The following is a 20087-nucleotide window of genomic DNA, read 5'->3' on the forward strand; positions in this document are numbered from 1 at the left end:
TGGCACTTGTGGGGCAGGACCCTTGGCACTTAAAGGGGGTGAACCCCAACACTTGTGGGGCAGAACTCCAACACTTATGGGGCAGGACCCCAAACATGGGGGGTCAGAACCCCAACAGTTATGGGGCAGAACCCTAAAACTTGGAGGGCAGGACCCCAACACTTGGGGGGTGATGACCGCTGGCACTTGTGGGGCAGAACCCCACATCGTGGGGGGCAGAACCCCAACATTGGGGGATCAAGACCCAAACACTTGTGGGGCAGGACCCCAAAACTTATGGGGCACAACCCCACACTTGGGGGGCAGAACCCCAACATCTGTGGGGCAGAACCCCCACACTTGGGGGGCAGAACCCCAACATCTGTGGGGCACAACCCCACACTTGGGGGGCACAATCCCCATGGGGGGGGGGGAGTCCCTGGACCCCCAAAGGGGGCGGGGCCGAGGGGCGGGGCTTAGGCTCATAAGGAAGCTGGGGTATGCTAATATGAGGGTGGGGCTTATGCTAATGAGAAATAAAGATGGCTTTATGCTAATAAGCAGGCTGGGTTTATGCTAATAAGGGGCGGGGTTTATGCTAATGAGGAACAAAGGTGTGTTTGTTCTAACAAGGGGCGGGGTTTATGCTAATGAGAAAGGAACGCCGTTGACGGGGCAACACTGATGGGGGCGGGGCCAATCCGGAGGGGGCGTGGCCAAGGGGGCGTGGCCGGAGGGACGCGGCCGCCCCACGGCGCCTTTGGCACTTGGGGGGCAGCGCCGCCCCGTGGCACTTGTGGGGCACAGCCCCCCGGTTATGGGGCAGGGTCCCCTTGTTTTGGGGTCACTCCTCATCCCTGACACCTTTGGGGTGCAGCCCCTCACTTGTGGGGCACAAGCCCTCACTTGTGGGGCAGAACGCCTCGTTTGGGGGTCACAGATCCCCTGGCACTTGTGGGGCAGAGCCCCTCACTTATGGGGCAGGGTCCCCTTGTTTTGGGGTCACTCCTCATCCTGACTTATGGGGTGCAGCCCCTCACTTGTGGGGCACAGCCGCTCCTTTTGGGGTCACAGCCCACCCCATGGCACTTATGGGGCACAGCCTCTGGCACTTATGGGGCAGAACGCCTCGTTTGGGGGTCACAGATCCCCTGGCACTTGTGGGGCACAGCCCCCCGGTTATGGGGCAGGGTCCCCTTGTTTTGGGGTCACTCCTCATCCTGACTTATGGGGTGCAGCCCCGCACTTGTGGGGCACAGCGCTTTGTTTTGGGGTCACAGCCCCCCCCATGGCACTTATGGGGCACAGCCTCTGGCACTTTTGGGGTGCAGCCCCTCACTTATGGGGCACAGCCCCTCACTTGTGGGGCAGAACGCCTCGTTTGGGGGTCACAGATCCCCTGGCACTTGTGGGGCACAGCCCCTCATTTATGGGGTGCAGTCGGTCACTTTTGGGGTCACAGCTCCTCGCTTGGGGGGCACAGCCGCTCCCTTTGGGGTCACTCCCCGCCCCATGGCACTTTTGGGGTGCAGCCCCTCACTTGTGGGGCAGCACCCCCAACTCCCCCCGGCTCCGGAACCACCCCGAGCTTTATTTGGGGTCCCTTTGGGGGGTCCCTGTGGGGTTTTGGGGTCCCTGTGGGGTTTTGGGGTCCCCCCGGGGCATTTTGGGGTCCCCCCGGATGTTTCGGGGTCTCTGTCGATCTCATTGGCTCTGTGCATTTTGGGATCCCGGACAATTTTGGGGTCCCCCCGGATATTTTGGGGTCCCTGGGCTGTTTTTGGGGTCCCCCCGGGGGTCCCTGTGGGTGTTTTTGGGGTCTCTGCAGGATTTGGGGTCCCTGGGCTGTTTTGGGGGTTTTGGGATCACCCCGGTTTTTGGGGTCCCTGTGGGTTTTATTGTCTCCGTACATTTTGGGGTCCCCCCGGGGTTTTGGGGTCCCCCCGGGGTTTTGGGGTCCCCCGGGGGTCTCTGTGGGTTTGGGCTCTGTAGTTTTTATTGCCTCCGTACATTGTGGGCTCCCTGTGGGATTTGGGGTCCCCCCGGATATTTTGGGGTCACCCTGGATATTTTGGGGTCCCCCCGGGGGTCTCTGCGGGGTTTTGGGGTCCCCCGGGTGTTCTTTGGGGTCTCTGTGGGTTTGGTTTTATTGTCTCTGTACATTTTGGGGTCCCGGATATTTTGGGGTCCCCCCGGATGTTTTGGGGTCCCCCCGGATATTTTGGGGTCCCCTTTGGAGTTTTGGGGTCCCCCCGGGGGTCTCTGCGGGGTTTTGGGGTCCCCCGGGTGTTCTTTGGGGTCTCTGTGGGTTTGGTTTTATTGTCTCTGTACATTTTGGGGTCCCGGATGTTTGGGTTTCCCCGGATGTTTTGGGTTCCCCCGAGTGTTTTTGGGGTCCCCCCGGATATTTTGGGGTCCCCCCGGGTGTTTTGGGGTCACCCCGGGGGTCTCTGCGGGACGCACCCCCCCCAGCTCCAGCGCCTCCGGCCACCCCTCGTATTTGTTGGAGCCGCGGCTGTTGCGGACGTGCTGCGGGAATTGGGGGGTTTTGGGGCGGATTTGGGGCTTTTGGGGTCGTTTTGGGACCCCCCAAAACCCCAAACTGCCCCCACGCAACCCCCGGCTGTGCCTGAATGCCCAAAACCCCCCCAAAACCCAGCCAAGCCCCCCCAAGCCTCCTAAAATCCCCCAAAATCCCCCAAAATCCCCCAAAATGCCCCAAAATTCCCCCAAAATCCCCCAAAATCCCCCAAAATGCCCCAAAATTCCCCAAAATGCACCAAATCCCTCCAAAACCCCCAAATCCCCCCTAAAATCCTCCTAAAACTCCCCAAAATTGCCCCCAAATCCTCCCCAAATGCCCCCAAAATCCACCCAAAACCTCGCGAATCCACTCAGGACCCTGCAAAATTCCTCCTAAACCCTCCCCAAATGCCCCAAATCCCCCCAAAATCCACTCAGGACCCCCCAAAATCCCCCAGATCCTCCTCAAATTCCCCCAAATCATCCAAAAGTCCCCCCAAAATCGCCCCCCAAATCCCCTAAAAACGCCCCCAAATCCCCCCAAAATGCCCCCTAAATAACCCCCAACCCCCCCAACCCCTCAATTCCCCCCCAAATCCCCCTCAAATCCTCTCAGGATCCCCCCAAAATCCCCCAAATCCTCCTCAAATTACCTCAAATCATCCAAAAATCCCCCCCAGAATTCCCCCAAATCCCCCAAAAATCCCTCAAATCCACTCGGGACCCCCCAAAATCCCTCCAAACCCCCCAAACGCCGCAGTCACCCCCAAAATTCCCTAAAAATACCCGAAAATGCCCCCAATTATTCCCTCCAAAATCCCCCAAAATTGCCCCCAAATCCCCTAAAAATGCCCCAAATCTCCCCCAAATGCACTCAGGACCCCCCAAAATTCCCCAAACCCCCCCTAAAGTGCCCCAGGACCCCCCAAAACCCCTAAAATGCCCCAAATCCCCCTGAAAATCTTCCCAGAACCCTCCCAAACCTCCCAAAATCCTCTTAAATCTCCCCCAAAATATCCCCAAATCCACTCAGGACCCCTCCAAACCCCCCAAAATTCCCCCAAATCCCCCCAAAATTCCACCCAAAACCCCTCAAAACCCCACAAATCCACTCAGGACCCCCCAAAATTCCTCCTAAACCCTCCCCAAATCCCCCAAATCCCCCCAAAATCCACTCGGGACCCCCCCCCAAAATCCCCTCAACACCACCCAAAAATGGCCCCAAATCCCATTCCCCCAAAATCCCCTAAAAATGCCCCAAAATCCCCCCCCAAATCCCCCGATATTTCCCTCAACTCCCTCCAAAATCCCCCAAAATCCCCCAAACCACCCCAAAATCCAACAACATCCCAAAATTCCCCCCTAAATCCCCCCAAAATCCCCCAAACCCCCCCAAATCCCTCAAAACCCAACAAAATCCCAAAACTCCCCCCCTCAAACCCTCCCCAGATCCCCTCAAATCCACTCAGGACCCCCCAAACCCCCCTCAAAATCCCCCAAATCTCCCCCCAAACCCCCAAAATCCCCTAAAAATGCCCCCCAAAATCCTCCCCCAAATCCCCCCCAAATCTGCTCCAAAATCCAACAAAATCCCAAAATTTCTCCCTGAACCCCCCCCAAATCCTCCACCAAACCCCCCCAAACCCCCCTGGGAACCCCCAAAATGCCCCCCAAATCCCATTTCCCCCAAATATCCTAAAAATGCCCCAAATTACCCAAAAATGCCCCAAAATCCCCCCCTAAATCCTCCCCCAAATCCCCCAATATTTCCCTAAACTCCCCCAAAATCCCCCCAAAATCCCCCAAACCCCCCAAATCCCTCAAAACCCAACAAAATCCCAAAACTCCCCCCTCAAACCCTCCCCAGATCCCCTCAAATCCACTCAGGACCCCCCCAAACCCCCCCCAAAATCCCCCAAAATCTCCCCCCAAATCCCCCCCAAATCCGCTCCAAAATCCAACAAAATCCCAAAATTTCTCCCTGAAACCCCCCAAAATCCTCCACCAAACCCCCCCAAACCCCCCTGGGGACCCCCAGAATCCCCCCCAAATGTCCCGGAGCCCCCCCAAAGCCCGACCTGCTCGAAGGGGCTCCGGTCCTGCACCCCCTTGGCCCCCAGGAACACCCAACTGTCCCTGAACCCCAAATCCTTGGCCACGGCGCTGCCGAGCTCCCCGAAAAGGCGGCGGCTCTCGTCCGTCAGCCTGGGGGGGAGAGGAAAAATGGGGTTAAAACACCAAAAATGGGGTTTAAAAACACCAAAAATGGGGTTAAAACACCAAAAATGGGGTTACAAACACCAAAAATGGGGTTACAAACACAAAATATGGGGTTAAAAACACCAAAAATGGGATTAATAACCCCAAAAAATGGGGTTAAAAACACCAATAATGGGGTTGCAAACACAAAAAATGGGGTTAAAAACACCAAAAATGGGGTTACAAACACAAAAAATGGGATTAAAAACACAAAAAATGGGGTTAAAAACACAAAAAAATGGGGTTAAAAACACAAAAAAATGGGGTTAAAAACACAAAAAAATGGGGTTACAAACACCAAAAATGGGGTTAAAAACACCAAAATGGGGTTAAAAATACAAAAATGGGGTTAAAAACACAAAAAAAATGAGATTAAAAACCCCAAAAAATGGGGTTAAAAACCCCAAAAAATGAGATTAAAAACCCCAAAAAATGGGAATAAAAACCCCAAAAATTTGGGTTAAAAACACCAAAAATGGGGTTAAAAACACAAAAATGGGGTTAAAACCACCAAAAATGGGGTTACAAACACCAAAAATGGGGTTAAAAGCACCAAAATGGGGTTAAAAACACCAAAAATGGGGTTACAAACACAAAAAATGGGATTAATAACCCCAAAAAATGGGGTTAAAAAACAAAAAATGGGGTTAAAAACACCAAAAATGGGGTTACAAACACAAAAAAATGGGATTAAAAACACCAAAAATGGGGTTAAAAACACCAAAATGGGGTTAAAAACACCAAAAATGGGGTTAAAAACACAAAAATTGGGGTTAAAACACAAAAAATGGGGTTAAAAACACTAAAAATGGGGTTAAAAAACAACAAAAATGGGGTTACAAACACAAAAAATGGGTTTAAAAACACAAAAAAATGGGATTACAAACACAAAAAATGGGGTTAAAACATCAAAAATGGGGTTAAAAACACCAAAAATGGGGTTAAAACACAAAATTGGGGTTAAAACACTAAAAATGGGGTTAAAAAACAACAAAAATGGGGTTACAAACACAAAAAATTGGGTAAAAACACAAAAAATGGGGTTAAAAACACCAAAATTGGTGTTAAAAACACCAAAAAAGGGGTTACAAACACCAAAAATGGGGTTAAAAACACCAAAAATGGGTTACAAACAGCAAAAATGGGATTAAAAACCCCAAAAAATGGGGTTAAAAACCCAAAAAATGAGATTAAAAACCCCAAAAATTTGGATTAAAACCCCAAAAAATGGGTTAAAACCCCCAAAAAATGAGATTTAAAACCCAAAAAATTGGGTTGAAAACCCAAAATTGGGAGGCAAAAAGCTCCAAAAATGGGGAGGGAAAAGCCCCAAAATTGGGAGGAAAAAATCCCAAAAATGAAGAGGAAAGAACCCAAAAATGGGGAAGAAAAACCCCTAAAACTGAGAAGAAAAACCCCAAAAATGGGGAGAAGAAAAACCTCAAAAATGGGATTAAAACCCCAAAAATGGGAAGGAAAAAACCCAAAAATGGGATAAAAAAACCCCAAAAATAGGAGGGAAAAAAAACCAAAAATGGGGAGAAAAAACACTCAAAAATGGGATTAAAAACCCAAAAATGGGATTAAAAACCCCAAAAATGGGATTAAAACCCCAAAAATGGGGAGGAAAAAACCTCAAAATGGGATTAAAAACCCTCAAAAATGGGAGGGAAAAAAACCAAAAATGGGGAGAAAAAAACCCTCAAAAATGGGATTAAAACCCCAAAAATGGGAGGGAAAAAAACCAAAAATGGGAGGGAAAAAATCTCAAAAATGGGATTAAAAACCCCAAAAATGGGGAGGAAAAAGCCCCAAAATTGGGAGAAATCACCCCAAAAATGGGAGGGAAAACCCCAAACCCCAGAGGGACCCCAAACCCATCCCCAGGAACCCCAAAATCCCCTCAGGGACCCCGAAAATGCAGCGGCTCCCCTGGGTCAGCCTGGGGGAACCCCAAAAATGGGAGGGGAAAAACCCAAAAATGGGAGGGGAAAAACCCAAACCCCACAGGGACCCCCCGGGAACCCCCAGGGACCCCAAAAATCCCCAAATCCCCCCAAAAGCCCCTCATGGACCCCCCAAATTCCCCCCAAATCCCCTCAGGCACCCCTCAAAATCCCCAAATGCCCCAAAAATCCCTCAGGGACCCCCAAAAATCCCCAAATCCCCCCAAAATCCCCTCATGGACCCCCCAAAAATCCTCAAACCCCCCAAAAACCCCTCAGGGACCCCAAAAAATCCCCAAATCCCCCCAAAATCCCCTCAGGGACCCCCCAAAAATCCTCAAATGCCCCAAAAGCCCCTCAGGGACCCCAAAAAATCCCCAAATCCCCCCAAAATCCCCTCAGGGACCCCCCAAAAATCCCCCCAGGACCCCCCAAATCCCCTCTGGGACCCCCAAGCCCCCTCAAGGACTCCCCAAAAGTGCCCAAATGGCCCCCAAATCCTCTCCAATATCCCCCAAACCCCCCAGGGGACCCCAAATCTCAACCAGGATCCCCCAAATCCCCTCTGGGAACCCCCAAACGCCCCCAAATCCCCCAGGACCCCCCAAATCCCCCAAACCCCCCCCCCCCAGGACCCCCCAAATCCCCCAAACCCCCCCCCCCCAGGACCCCCCAAATCCCTTCTAGGACCCCTCAAACCCCCCCCAAATCCTCCCCGAGCCCCCCCAAATCCCCCTCAGGACTCCCCAAATCCCTTCTGGGACCCCCCAAACCCCCCAGGACCCCCCAAATCCCCTCTGGGACCCCCCATTTCCCCCCAGGACCCCCCAAATCCCCCCCAAACCCCGCCCCCGCAAATCCCCCAAATCCCCCCAGGACCCCGTAAATCCCCTCTGGGACCCCCCAAACCTCCCCAAGGACCCCCCAAATTCCCCCCAGGATGCCCCAAATCCCCTCTGGGATCCCCCAAATCCTCCCCGAGCCCCCTCAAATCCCCCTCAGGACCCCCCAAATCCCCTCTGGGACCCCCCCAAACCCCCCCCCCAAATCCTCCCCAAGCCCCCCCAAGATCCCCCAGGACCCCCCAAGTCCCCTCTGGGACCCCCCCAAACTCCCCCAGGACCCCCAAGGACCCCCCATATTCCCCTCAGCCCCCCCCAAATCCCTTCTGGGACCCCTCAAAGCCCCCCAGGACCCCCCAAATCCCCCCCAGGACCCCCCAAATCCCCCCCAGGACCCCCCAAATCCCCCCCAGCCCCAGCCCTCACTTGGTGGCGGGGTCGTCGTAGGAGGCCACGAGCACCAGGGTCCCCTCGTGCAGCGGCCGCAGGAAGCGCAGCAGCTCCTCCACGTCTGGGGAGAGCCAGAAACAGCAAAAAATCAGCACAAAAATGGGGAAATTCAGCCAAAAAATCAGGAAAAAAAATGGGGAAAAAACAGCAAAAAAATCAGGGGAAAAATGGGGAAATTCAGCCAAAAATCAGCAAAAACACAGGGGGAAAATGGGGAAATTCAGCCAGATATCAGCAAAAACACAGGGAAAAACAGCAAAAAAATCAGGGGAAAAATGGGGAAATTCAGCCAAAAATCAGCACCAAAAACGGGGAAAAAACAGCAAAAACACAGGGAAAAATGGGGAAATTCAGCCAAAAAATCAGCAAAAACACAGGGAAAAACAGCAAAAAACAGGGAAAAAATGGGGAAATTCAGCCAAAAAATCAGGAAAAAATGGGGAAAAAACAGCAAAAAAATCAGGGGAAAAATGGGGAAATTCAGCCAAAAATCAGCACCAAAAACGGGGAAAAAACAGCAAAAACACAGGGAAAAATGGGGAAATTCAGCCAAAAAAATCAGCACAAAAATGGGGAACGAACAGCAAAAAAAACAGGGGAAAAATGGGGAAATTCAGCCAAAAATCAGCACAGAAACGGGAAAATGGGGAAATTCAGCCAAAAATCAGCACAAAAATGGGGAAAAATGGGGAAATTCAGCCAGAAATCAGCAAAAACACAGGGAAAACCAGCAAAAACACAGGGGAAAAATGGGGAAATTCAGCCAAAAAATCAGGAAAAAAAATGGGGATAAAACAGCAAAAAAATCAGGGAAAAAATGGGGAAATTCAGCCAAAAAATCAGGAAAAACACAGGGAAAAACAGCAAAAACACAGGGGAAAAATGGGGAAAAAACAGCAAAAAAAAAATCAGGAAAAAATGGGGAAAAAACAGCAAAAAATCAGGAAAAAAATGGGGAAATTCAGCCAAAAATCAGCACGAAAACGGGGAAAAAACAGCAAAAAAATCAGGAAAAAAATGGGGAAATTCAGCCAAAAATCAGCACAGAAACCGGGAAAAAACAGCAAAAAAATCAGGGAAAAAATGGGGAAATTCAGCCAAAAAAATCAGCACAAAAATGGGGAACGAACAGCAAAAAAAACAGGGGAAAAATGGGGAAATTCAGCCAAAAATCAGCACCAAAAACGGGGAAAAAACAGCAAAAACACAGGGAAAAATGGGGAAATTCAGCCAAAAAATCAGCAAAAACACAGGGAAAAACAGCAAAAACACAGGGGAAAAATGGGGAAAAAAACAGCAAAAAAAATCAGGAAAAAATGGGGAAAAAACAACAAAAAATCAGGAAAAAAATGGGGAAATTCAGCCAAAAATCAGCACGAAAACGGGGAAAAAAACAGCACAGAAACGGGGAAAATGGGGAAATTCAGCCAAAAATCAGCACAGAAACCGGGAAAAAACAGCAAAAAAATCAGGGAAAAATGGGGAGATTCAGCCAAAAAAATCAGCACAAAAATGGGGAACGAACAGCAAAAAAAAACAGGGAAAAAATGGGGAAATTCAGCCAAAAATCAGCACAAAAATGGGGAAAAATGGGGAAATTCACCCAAAAAATCAGCAAAAACACAGGGGAAAAATGGGGAAATTCAGCCAAAAAATCAGGAAAAAAAATGGGGATAAAACAGCAAAAAAATCAGGGAAAAAATGGGGAAATTCAGCCAAAAATCAGCAAAAACACAGGGAAAAACAGCAAAAAACAGGGAAAAAATGGGGAAATTCAGCCAAAAAATCAGGAAAAAATGGGGAAAAAACAGCAAAAAAATCAGGGGAAAAATGGGGAAATTCAGCCAAAAATCAGCACCAAAAACGGGGAAAAAACAGCAAAAAAATCAGGGAAAAATGGGGAAATTCAGCCAAAAAAATCAGCACAAAAATGGGGAATGAACAGCAAAAAAAACAGGGAAAAAATGGGGAAATTCAGCCAAAAACCAGCACAAAACCAGGGAAAAAACAGCAAAAAAAATCAGGGAAAAAATGGGGAAATTCAGCCAAAAAATCAGCAAAAACACAGGGGAAAAATGGGGAAATTCAGCCAGAAATCAGCAAAAACACAGGGAAAACCAGCAAAAACACAGGGGAAAAATGGGGAAATTCAGCCAAAAAATCAGGAAAAAAAACGGGGAAAAAACAGCAAAAAAATCAGGGAAAAAATGGGGAAATTCAGCCAAAAATCAGCAAAAACACAGGGAAAAACAGCAAAAAACAGGGAAAAAATGGGGAAATTCAGCCAAAAAATCAGGAAAAACACAGGGAAAAACAGCAAAAACACAGGGAAAAAAAGGGGAAAAAACAGCAAAAAAAAAATCAGGAAAAAATGGGGAAAAAACAGCAAAAAAATCAGGAAAAAAATGGGGAAATTCAGCCAAAAATCAGCACAAAAATGGGGAAATTCAGCCAAAAAATCAGCACAAAACCGGGGAAAAAACAGCAAAAAAATCAGGGGAAAATGGGGAAATTCAGCCAAAATATCAGCACAAAAACGGGGAAATTAAGCATAAAAATCAGGAAAAAAATGGGGAAATTCCGCCAAAAATCAGCACAAAAATGGGGAAAAATGGGGAAATTCACCCAAAAAATCAGCAAAAACACAGGGAAAAATGGGGAAATTCAGCCAGAAATCAGCAAAAACACAGGGAAAACCAGCAAAAACACAGGGGAAAAATGGGGAAATTCAGCCAAAAAATCAGGAAAAAAAATGGGGATAAAACAGCAAAAAAATCAGGGGAAAAATGGGGAAATTCCGCCAAAAAATCAGGAAAAACACAGGGAAAAACAGCAAAAACACAGGGGAAAAATGGGGAAAAAACAGCAAAAAAAAAAATCAGGAAAAAATGGGGAAAAAACAGCAAAAAATCAGGAAAAAAAATGGGGAAATTCAGCCAAAAATCAGCACGAAAAACGGGGAAAAAACAGCAAAAACACAGGGAAAAATGGGGAAATTCAGCCAAAAAAATCAGGACAAAAATGGGGAATGAACAGCAAAAAAAACAGGGAAAAAATGGGGAAATTCAGCCAAAAATCAGCAAAAACACAGGGAAAAAACAGCAAAAAACAGGGAAAAATGGGGAAATTCAGCCAAAAAATCAGCACAAAAATGGGGAAAATCAGCACAAAATTCATCACAAAAATGGGGAAAATCAGGGAGGGGCCAATGGGAGTGTGGGGGAGGGGCATGGGGGGGTGGGGGAGGGTCAATAAGGTGGGGGAGGGGTCAGAGAGGTGGGGGAGGGGTCAATAGGGTGGGGGAGGGGTCAGTGAGGTGGGGGAGGGGTGAATCGGGGCGGGGTCAGAGCGGTGGGGGAGGGGTCAATAGGGTGGGGAGGGGTCAATGGAAGAGAGGGGGCGGGGTCAGAGCGGTGGGGGCGGGGCCAGAGCGGTGGGGCGGGGTCAATAGGGTGGGGGAGGGGTGAATTGGGGTGGGGGCGGGGTCAGAGCGGTGGGGGCGGGGCCAGAGCGGTGGGGGCGGGGTCTCTCACTCACCCCCCGCCCACATGTCGAAGGCCTGGGCCGCGATCAGCTCCCCACTGACCCCTGGGAGGGGGAGGGGCACGGGGTCAGAGGGGGCGGGGCTTAAAGCTGCCCCGCCCCCACATCACCATTGGCTCCGCCTCTGCGCGGGGTCGGCCCCTCCCTCAATTTGATTAACCCCTCGTCCAATTAATTAGCTCGCCCTGATTCAATTGGCCCCTCCCCCTTTTAACTGGCTCCTCCCCATTTATTTGGCTCCTCCCCCATTTAATTGGCCCCTCCCCCAATATAATGATCCCCTCCCCCCATTGAATTTGCCCCTCCCCCAACATCATTTGCCCCCACCCCAATTTACTTGGCTCCTCCCCAATTAGCTCCTCCCCCATTTAACTGGCCCCTCCTCCATTTTAATTAGCCCCTCCCCCAATTTGATTAGCCCATCCCCCAAATTTTGGCCACTCCCCCGATTTATTTGGCCCCTCCCCCATGCGGCTCCACCCTGTTTTGCCCCTCCCCCACCCCAAATTGCCCCTCCCCCACTCCATTCCCCCCTCCTCTCACTTTGACCCTCCCCCATCCCCGCCCCTCCCCCACCATTTCAGCTCTTCCCCATTTCCCCTCCCCCACCCCAATTAACCCCTCCCCCCCTCATTAAGCCCCTCCCCCATCCCAAATGACCCCTCCCCTTCCCAAGCCCCTCCCCCACCCAAGCCACTCCCCTCCCCTCTCCCCGCCCCCACCACGACCAGCCCCTCCCCCACCCCACTGACCCCTCCCCCACCCCATTATTGCTCCTCCCCACCCACAGCCCCTCCCCCACCCCAATTAAACCTTCCCATGCTCTAAGCCCCTCCCCCACTGCAACCGACCCCTCCCCCACCCCATTAAGCCCCGCCCCATCCTGCTCTGCCCCTCCCCCACCCCAAATTGACTCCTCCCAAATCCGCTCCCCCACCCCAACTGGCCCCTCCCCCTCCTCAGGCCCCTCCCCCTTTCACTTCCCACACTCCCCCAAGCCCCTCCCCCACCCCCCTGACCCCTCCCCAATTGGCCCCTCCCCCATTACCCTTCTCTCATTCCTCAGCCCCTCCCCCACCCCAGCCCCTCCCCTTTAAGCCCCACCCCCGCTCCAATTAACCCCGCCCCCTCTAAGCCACACCCCCACCCGGTAAAGCCCCTCCCCCTCCCCAATTGGCCCCGCCCCGTCCAGCCCCTCCCCCACCGTTGACCAGGGCGATGTTCAGGCCCCGCCCCACGTTGTTCTTGACGCTGCTCATCAGCCTGGGGGGAGGGGGAGGGGAGGGGGCGTGGCCAACGTCAGTCATCCCCGCGGCCCCTCCCCCACCCCTTCAGTGTCCCTCCTCCACCCCCTGGGCCCCTCCCCCACCCCTCTCAGCCCCTCCCCCTCAAATTTTTGGCCCCACCCCCCCAATGATTGACTTTGGGATCCCCTCCTTTGCCCCTCCCCCTCTTTGCTGGTTTCCCCACCCCCCCATGGCCCCTCCCCCACCCCCTGGGCCCCTCCCCCATCCTCATTGACCCCTTCCTCCCAAGCCCCTCCCCCACCCAATAAGGCCCTCCCCCTCGTTTCTCTCACGCTCTCCCCTCCAGGCAGATCCCATAGCCCCGCCCCCTTTCCCTTAGCCCCGCCCCTCTCACGCTCTCCCCTCCAGGCAGATCCCATAGCCCCGCCCCCTTTCCCTTAGCCCCGCCCCTCTCACGCTCTCCCCTCCAGGCAGATCCCATGGCCCCGCCCCCTTTCCCGTAGCCCCGCCCCTCTCACTCTCTCCCCTCCAGGCAGATGCCACAGCCCCGCCGCTTTCCCTTAGCCCCGCCCCGTTTCCCGTAGCCCCGCACTCTCACTCTCTCCCCTCCAGGCAGATCCCTTAGCCCCGCCCCCTTTCCCTTAGCCCCGCCCCCTTTCCCTCAGCCCCGCCCTCTCACTCTCTCCCCTCCAGGCAGATCCCATAGCCCCGCCCCCTTTCCCTTAGCCCCGCCCCTTTCCCTTAGCCCCGCCCTCTCACTCTCTCCCCTCCAGGCAGATCCCATAGCCCCGCCCCTTTCCCCTTAGCCCCGCCCCTTTCCCGTAGCCCCGCCCTCTCACTCTCTCCCCTCCAGGCAGATCCCATAGCCCCGCCCCTTTCCCTTAGCCCCGCCCCCTTTCCCCTGGCCCCGCCCTCTCACTCTCTCCCCTCCAGGCAGATCCCATAGCCCCGCCCCCTTTCCCTTAGCCCCGCCCCTTTCCCCTGGCCCCGCCCTCTCACTCTCTCCCCTCCAGGCAGATCCCATAGCCCCGCCCCTTTCCCCTTAGCCCCGCCCCTTTCCCGTAGCCCCGCCCCCTTTCCCCTGGCCCCGCCCTCTCACTCTCTCCCCTCCAGGCAGATCCGCGGCCCCACCACGTTCGCGGCCCCGCTCAGCAGCCGGAACGCGAAGTGCCGGGGGGGGCAGGGCCGGGGGAGGCCGCACTTGAACCGGGGGGGGCGGGGCGCTGAAAGGGGGGGTGGGGGAAAGGGGCGGGGTCAGCGCGACCCCCCCAAAAAAATCCCGGAGCGCCCCTCCCCCACCTTCACCCTAAAAATGCCAAAATTTGGTTCTTCCCCTCCCCCACCGTGACACAAAAAAACGCCCCGAATTTTTGGCCCCTCCCCCACCCAATTAGCCCCTCCCCGCTTATTTGGCTCCTCCCACAAATTTTCACCCCTCCCCCGTGTAATCGGCCCCTCCCCATTCAATTCTGCCCCTCCCCAATTTAATTGACCTCTCCCCAATTTAATTTGTGCCCCTCCACCAATTTTGGCCCCTCCCCCATTTAATTAACCCCTCCCCCAATTTAATTGGCTCCTTGCTGATTTAATTATTAATTATACCCTACCCCAATTATTTGGCCCCTCCCCAATTTATTTAGCCCCTCTCCCATTAATTAGCCCCTATCCCAATTTAATTGGCTTATTTCTGATTTAATTACCCCCTCTGCAATTTAATTGGCCCCTCCTACATTAATTAGCCCTTCCCCCAATTTAATTGGCCCCTCCCCCCAATTAGCTCCTCCCCTATTTATTACCCCAATTTAATTGGCCCCTCCCCAATTAGCTCCTCCCCTATTTAATCCCCTCAATTTAATTGGCCCCGCCCCAAATTTAATTGATCCCTCCCCCAAATTAATAAAGCTCTCACCAAATTTAATTGGTTCCTCCCTCAATTTAATTAGCCACTCCCCCAATTTAATTGGCTCCTCCCTAATTACTTGGTCCCTCCCCAATTTAATTGGCCCCTCCCCCAATTAGCTCCTCCCCTATTTATTACCCCAATTTAATTGGCCCCTCCCCAAATTTTGGCCCCTCCCACATTTTATTTGACCCCTTAAAAATTAATTGGTCCCTCCCCCATTTAATTAGCCAGTCCCACAAATTTAATGAGCCCCTCCCCCATTTTAATTAGCACCTCCCCATTTTAATAAGCCCCTCCACATTCCAATAAGCCCCTCCCTATTTTAATTAGCGCCTCCCCATTTTAATAAGCCCCTCCCCCATTTTAATTAGCGCCTCTCTATTTTAATAAGCCCCTCCCCCATTTTAATAAGCCCCTCCCCATTTTAATTGGCAGCTCCCAATTTTAATAAGCCCCTCCCCCATTTTAATTAGCACCACCCCATTTTAATAAGCCCCTCCCCATTTTAATAAGCCCCTCCCCTATTTTAATTAGCACCACCCCATTTTAATAAGCCCCTCCCAATTTTAAATAAGCCCCTCCCCCATTTTAATTAGCCCCTCCCCATTTTAATTAGCACCTCCCCATTTTAATAAGCCCCTCCCCCATTTTAATTAGCGCCTCCCTATTTTGATAAGCCCCTCCCCTATTTTAATTAGCACCTCCCCATTTAAATAAGCCCCTCCCCCATTATAATTAGCCCCTCCCCATTTTAATTAGCACCTCCCTATTTTAATTAGACCCACCCCATTGTAATTAGCCCCTCCCCAATTTCATTGGCCCCTCCCCCAATTTTGGCCCCTCCCCAATTTCATTGGCTCCTGCCCCGATTGGCCCCTCCCCCTTTCATCCCCGCCCCTCCCCCTCACCTGCCGTGTTGGGGTTCTCATCACCTGAGGGGGGGAGGGGAAAGGGGCGGGGCTTAAACCACTCCTGCCCCTCCCCCACCCCCAAACATCTCTGCCCCTCCCCAATGGAGTTTTGGGGTTCCTCACTTTGCCCCTCCCCCCTTTATGCCCCTCCCCCTATTTGCCCCTCCTCCTCCTTTTATCCCCTCCCCCTTTTCCCCTCCCCTTTTAGCCCCTCCCCCTTTTCCCTTCCCCCTTTTAGCCCCTCCCCTTTTCGTCTCCATGTGCCCCTCCCCGCATTGCCCCGCCCCTTTTTGCCTCTCCCATTTTAGCCCCTCCCCTTTTTGCCCCTCCCCGCTTTTACCCCTCCCAATTTGCCTCTCCCCCTTTTAGCCCTGCCCTTTTAGCCCCTCTCCATTTGCCCCTCCCCCTTTTCCCCTCCCCTTTTAGCCCCTCCCCCTATTTACCCCTCCCCCCTTTTGCCCCTCCCCCTTTTAGCCGCCCATTGCCCCTCCCCCCTTTGGCCCCTCCCCTTTTTGCCCCTCTCCTTTTACCCCCTCTCCCTTTCCCTCTCCCCCTTTGCCCCCCCTTTTGTTCCTCCCCCTTTTTGCCCCTCCCCATTACCCCTCCCCCCTTTTGCCCCTCCCCCTTTTGCCTCTCCCACTTTAGCCCCTCCCCTTTTTGTCCCTCCCCTTTTTAGCCCCCCATTTGTCCCTCCCTTTTAGCCCCTCCCCCTTTGCCCCACCCCAATTTTCCCCTCACCCCTTTTCCCCCTCCCCCTTTTCCCTTCGCCCTTTTTGCCCCACCCCCTCCTTTTCCCCTCCCCTTTTAGCCCCTCCCCCTTTTGCCCCTCCACCTTGTCCCTCCCCCCATTGCCCCTGTCCCTTTTTGCCCCTCCCCTTTTAGCCCCTCCCCCTTTTCCCTTTCCCCTTTTAGCCCCTCCTCCCATTGCCCCTCCCCCGTTTTGTCCCCCATTAGCCCCTCCCCTTTTAGCCCCTCCCCTTTTAGCCCCTCCCCTTTTAGCCCCTCCCCTTTTTAGCCCCTCCCCCTTTTTGCCCCTCCCCCACTCACCCCTGAGCAGCCTCAGCAGAGGGGGCGGGGCTCGGGGCGGGGCCCAGCAGTGACGTCACCGCCAGCCAGGCCAGGGCGGCCACGCCCCCCAGGGCCAGGAGGCGGAGGGGGCCTGGGGGAGGGGGAGGGGCAGAAACACCCTGAAAACACCCTGAAAACACCCCAAAATAACCCAAATAACCCAAATACCCCAAAATACCCCAAAATACCCAAAACAACCCCAAAATAACCCAAAATACCCCAAAATAACCCAAAATACCCCAAAATAACCCAAATAACCCAAAACAACCCCAAAATAACCCCAAAACACCCTGAAAGTACCCCAAAATAACCCAAAATACCCCAAAATAACCCCAAATACCCCAAAATACCCTGAAAATACCCCAAAATAACCCCAAATACCCCAAAATACCCCAAAATACCCCAAAACAACCCCAAAATAACCTCAAAACACCCTGAAAATACCCCAAAATAACCCAAAATACCCCCAAAACACCCTGAAAGTACCCCAAAGCCACCAAAAACACCCCAAAATACCCTGAAAATACCCCAAAATAACCCCAAAATACCCCAAAATACCCTGAAAATACCCCAAAATACCCCAAAATACCCCAAAATAACCCAAAATAACCCCAAACCACCAAAAATACCCCAAAAATACCCCAAAATAACCCCAAAACACCCTGAAAATACCCCAAAACCACCAAAAAACACCCTGAAAATACCCGGAAAATACCCCAAAAATCATCCGAAAATACCCTGAAAATACCGAAAAAATCATCCTAAAATCATCCCAAAAACAGCCCGAAAAGACCCCGAACGTCATCCTAAAATAATCCCAAACATGCTCTGAAAATACCCCAAAACCACAAAAAAACACCCCAAAAATACCCCAAAATAATCCCAAACATACCCTGAAAATACCCCAAAAATAATCGCAAAAAATCCCAAAATAATCCAAAACCACCCCAAAAATAATCGCGAAAATACCCAACACCAACCTCAAAAATACCCCCAAAAATACCCCCAAAGGTAATCCCAAAAAATCCCAAAAATAATCCCAAAATGCCCCAAAAACGCCCCAAAAATCCCCAAAAATGATCCACGAGAAGGCTCCAAAAAAAATCCCAAAATTCCCCCAAATCCTCCCCCGTTATTTCGGGAATTTTGGGGATTTATGGAAAATTGAGGGAAATTTGTGGGAATTTTGGGGGAAATTTTGTGGAATTTTGGGGGGATTTTGGGGGAATTTTGGGAAAATTTGGGGGATTTGGGGGGAATTTGGGGAAAAATTCGGGAGAATTTTGTGGAATTTTTAGGGGAATTTTTGGAGGAATTTTGGGGGATTTTAGGGGGAATTTTTGGGGAATTTTTAGGGGGATTTTTGGGGGAATTTTGAGAAAAATTGGGGAATTTTGTGGCATTTTTAGGGGATTTTTTTTTATTTTGGGGGAACTTTTGGGGGGATTTTTGGGGGAATTTTTGGAAAAATTGGGAGAATTTTGTGGCATTTTTAGGGGAATTTTTGGAGGGATTTTGGGGGATTTTAGGGGGAATTTTTGTGGAATTTTTAGGGGGAATTTGGGGAAAAATTGGGGGAATTTTTGCGGCATTTTTAGGGGAATTTTTTTTTTATTTTGGGGGGATTTTTGGGGAATTTTTTGGGAATTTTTGGGGGGATTTTTGTGCTCAGACCCCTCCCCCACCCCCGCCCCTCCCCCCCCGTACCGGCCACTCTCATCCCGCTCCGGGGGGGCCTGGAAGGAAATTGGGGGGGGGGAGGGGAAATGGGGGGGTCAGAGACCCCAAATCCCCCCAAGACCCCCCCAGAAATGGCCCAGGACCCCCCAAATCCCCCCAAATTAACGGGACCCCCCCAGGACCCCCCAAAATGATCGAGATCACCCCCAGGGACCCCAAAATTCCTCGAGACCCCCCCAGACCCTCCCAAATCCCCCCAAAATCCCCTCAGGAGCCCCCAAATCCCCCCCAGGACCCCCCAAAATCCCCCCCAGGACCCCCAAAATCCCCTCAGGACCCTCCAAACCCCCTCAAATCCCCCTCAGGACCCCCAAAATTCCCCCCAGGACCCCCCAAATCCCCCCAATTCCCCCCAAAATCCCCCCCAGGACCCCCAAAATCCCCCCCAGGACCCCCAAAATCCCCTCAGGACCCCCAAAATCCCCCCCAGGACCCCCAAAATCCCCCCCAGGACCCCCAAAATCCCCCCGGACCCATCAAATCCCCCCCAATTTTCCCCAAATCCCCCCCAGGACCCCCCAGTTCCCCCCCAAACCCCCTCAAAACGCCCTCAGGAGCCCTCAAATCCCCCCAGGACCCCCCCAAATTATCGGGACCCCCCTAAATCCCCCCAAGAAGCCCCAAATTCCCCTCAGGACCCCTCAGGACACCCCCAAGTCCCCCCAAATCTCCTCAGGAACGCCCAAACTGCCCCAAAATCTTCCTCAAATTCCCCCAGACCCCCCCCAAACCCCCGGGACCCCCCAATTCCCCCTCAAGCCCCCTCAAAACGCCCTCAGGACCCCCCAGTTCCCCCTCAAACTCCCCCAAAGCCCCCCAGGAACCCCCAAAAGCCCCCCCGGACCCCCCCAAAGGTCCCAGGACTCCCCAAATCCCCCCCAGGACCCCCCAATTTCCCCTTAATTCCCCTCAGGACCCCCCAAATCCCCCCCAGCCCCCCCCCGCCCCTCCCCCCTCACCGCCGCCGTTGCCCCCGCGCTCCGCCCGCGGCACTTCCGGGTTCGGCGCCTCGACCAATCAGCGCCGGGCAGTTCTCAGCGATAACCAATCAGCTCGCGCGTCCCGCCCACCGCGTGCGGGTTTAGCCAATCAGGGTAGCGGCCAATCAGGAGTGAGGGCGGGGTAGAGTTTGAGCCAATAAAGAGCGGGAGCGGGCGGGGCGCTGACGTCACAGCCGGATGTGGTTGCGGGACTACAACTCCCGTCAGCCCCTGCGGAGGGGACGGCGCAAAATGGCGGCCGAGGGCTCCCAGCGCTCCCAGTACGGACCAGTAACGGCTCAGGGACCCTCCCAGTAACTCCCAGTAACTCCCAGTATGTCCCAGTATGTCCCAGTATGTCCCAGGGCCCCCAGTAACTCCCAGTAAATGCTCAGGGACCCTCCCAGTAACTCCCAGTAACTCCCAGTTCCCTCCCAGTACATCCCAGTGACCCCTCAGGGACCCTCCCAGTGCTCCCAGTATGGACCAGTTCCCTCCCAGTAACTCCCAGTGCTCCCAGTAACCCCTCAGGGACCCTCCCAGTACATCCCAGTAACCTCCCAGTGCTCTCCCAGTGCTCCCAGTATATCCCAGTTCCCTGCCAGTACATCCCAGTAACTGCTCAAGGACCCTTCCAGTGCTCCCAGTAACTCCCAGTATGTCCCAGTAACCTCCCAGTAACACCCATAGAACCCT

At 52.7% G+C, this 20087-nt stretch overlaps 1 protein-coding gene across 1 annotated transcript; it reads right to left on the bottom strand.

The window, feature by feature from the left end:
• Positions 1–2278: 2278 nt before the first annotated feature.
• Positions 2279–18391, bottom strand: FAM3A (FAM3 metabolism regulating signaling molecule A). Its single transcript, XM_059491494.1, is given in 11 exon segments — positions 2279–2447; positions 2449–2508; positions 4581–4707; positions 7976–8060; positions 11537–11587; positions 12747–12805; positions 13889–14012; positions 15601–15624; positions 16651–16690; positions 16692–16762; positions 18379–18391. Coding segments are annotated over 11 exon segments (687 nt in total). The 3' UTR covers positions 2279–2414.
• Between the last annotated feature and the right edge of the window lie 1696 nt (positions 18392–20087).

Source organism: Ammospiza nelsoni, chromosome 35, assembly GCF_027579445.1.
Source record: "Ammospiza nelsoni isolate bAmmNel1 chromosome 35, bAmmNel1.pri, whole genome shotgun sequence".
NCBI classification, from domain to species: domain Eukaryota; kingdom Metazoa; phylum Chordata; class Aves; order Passeriformes; family Passerellidae; genus Ammospiza; species Ammospiza nelsoni.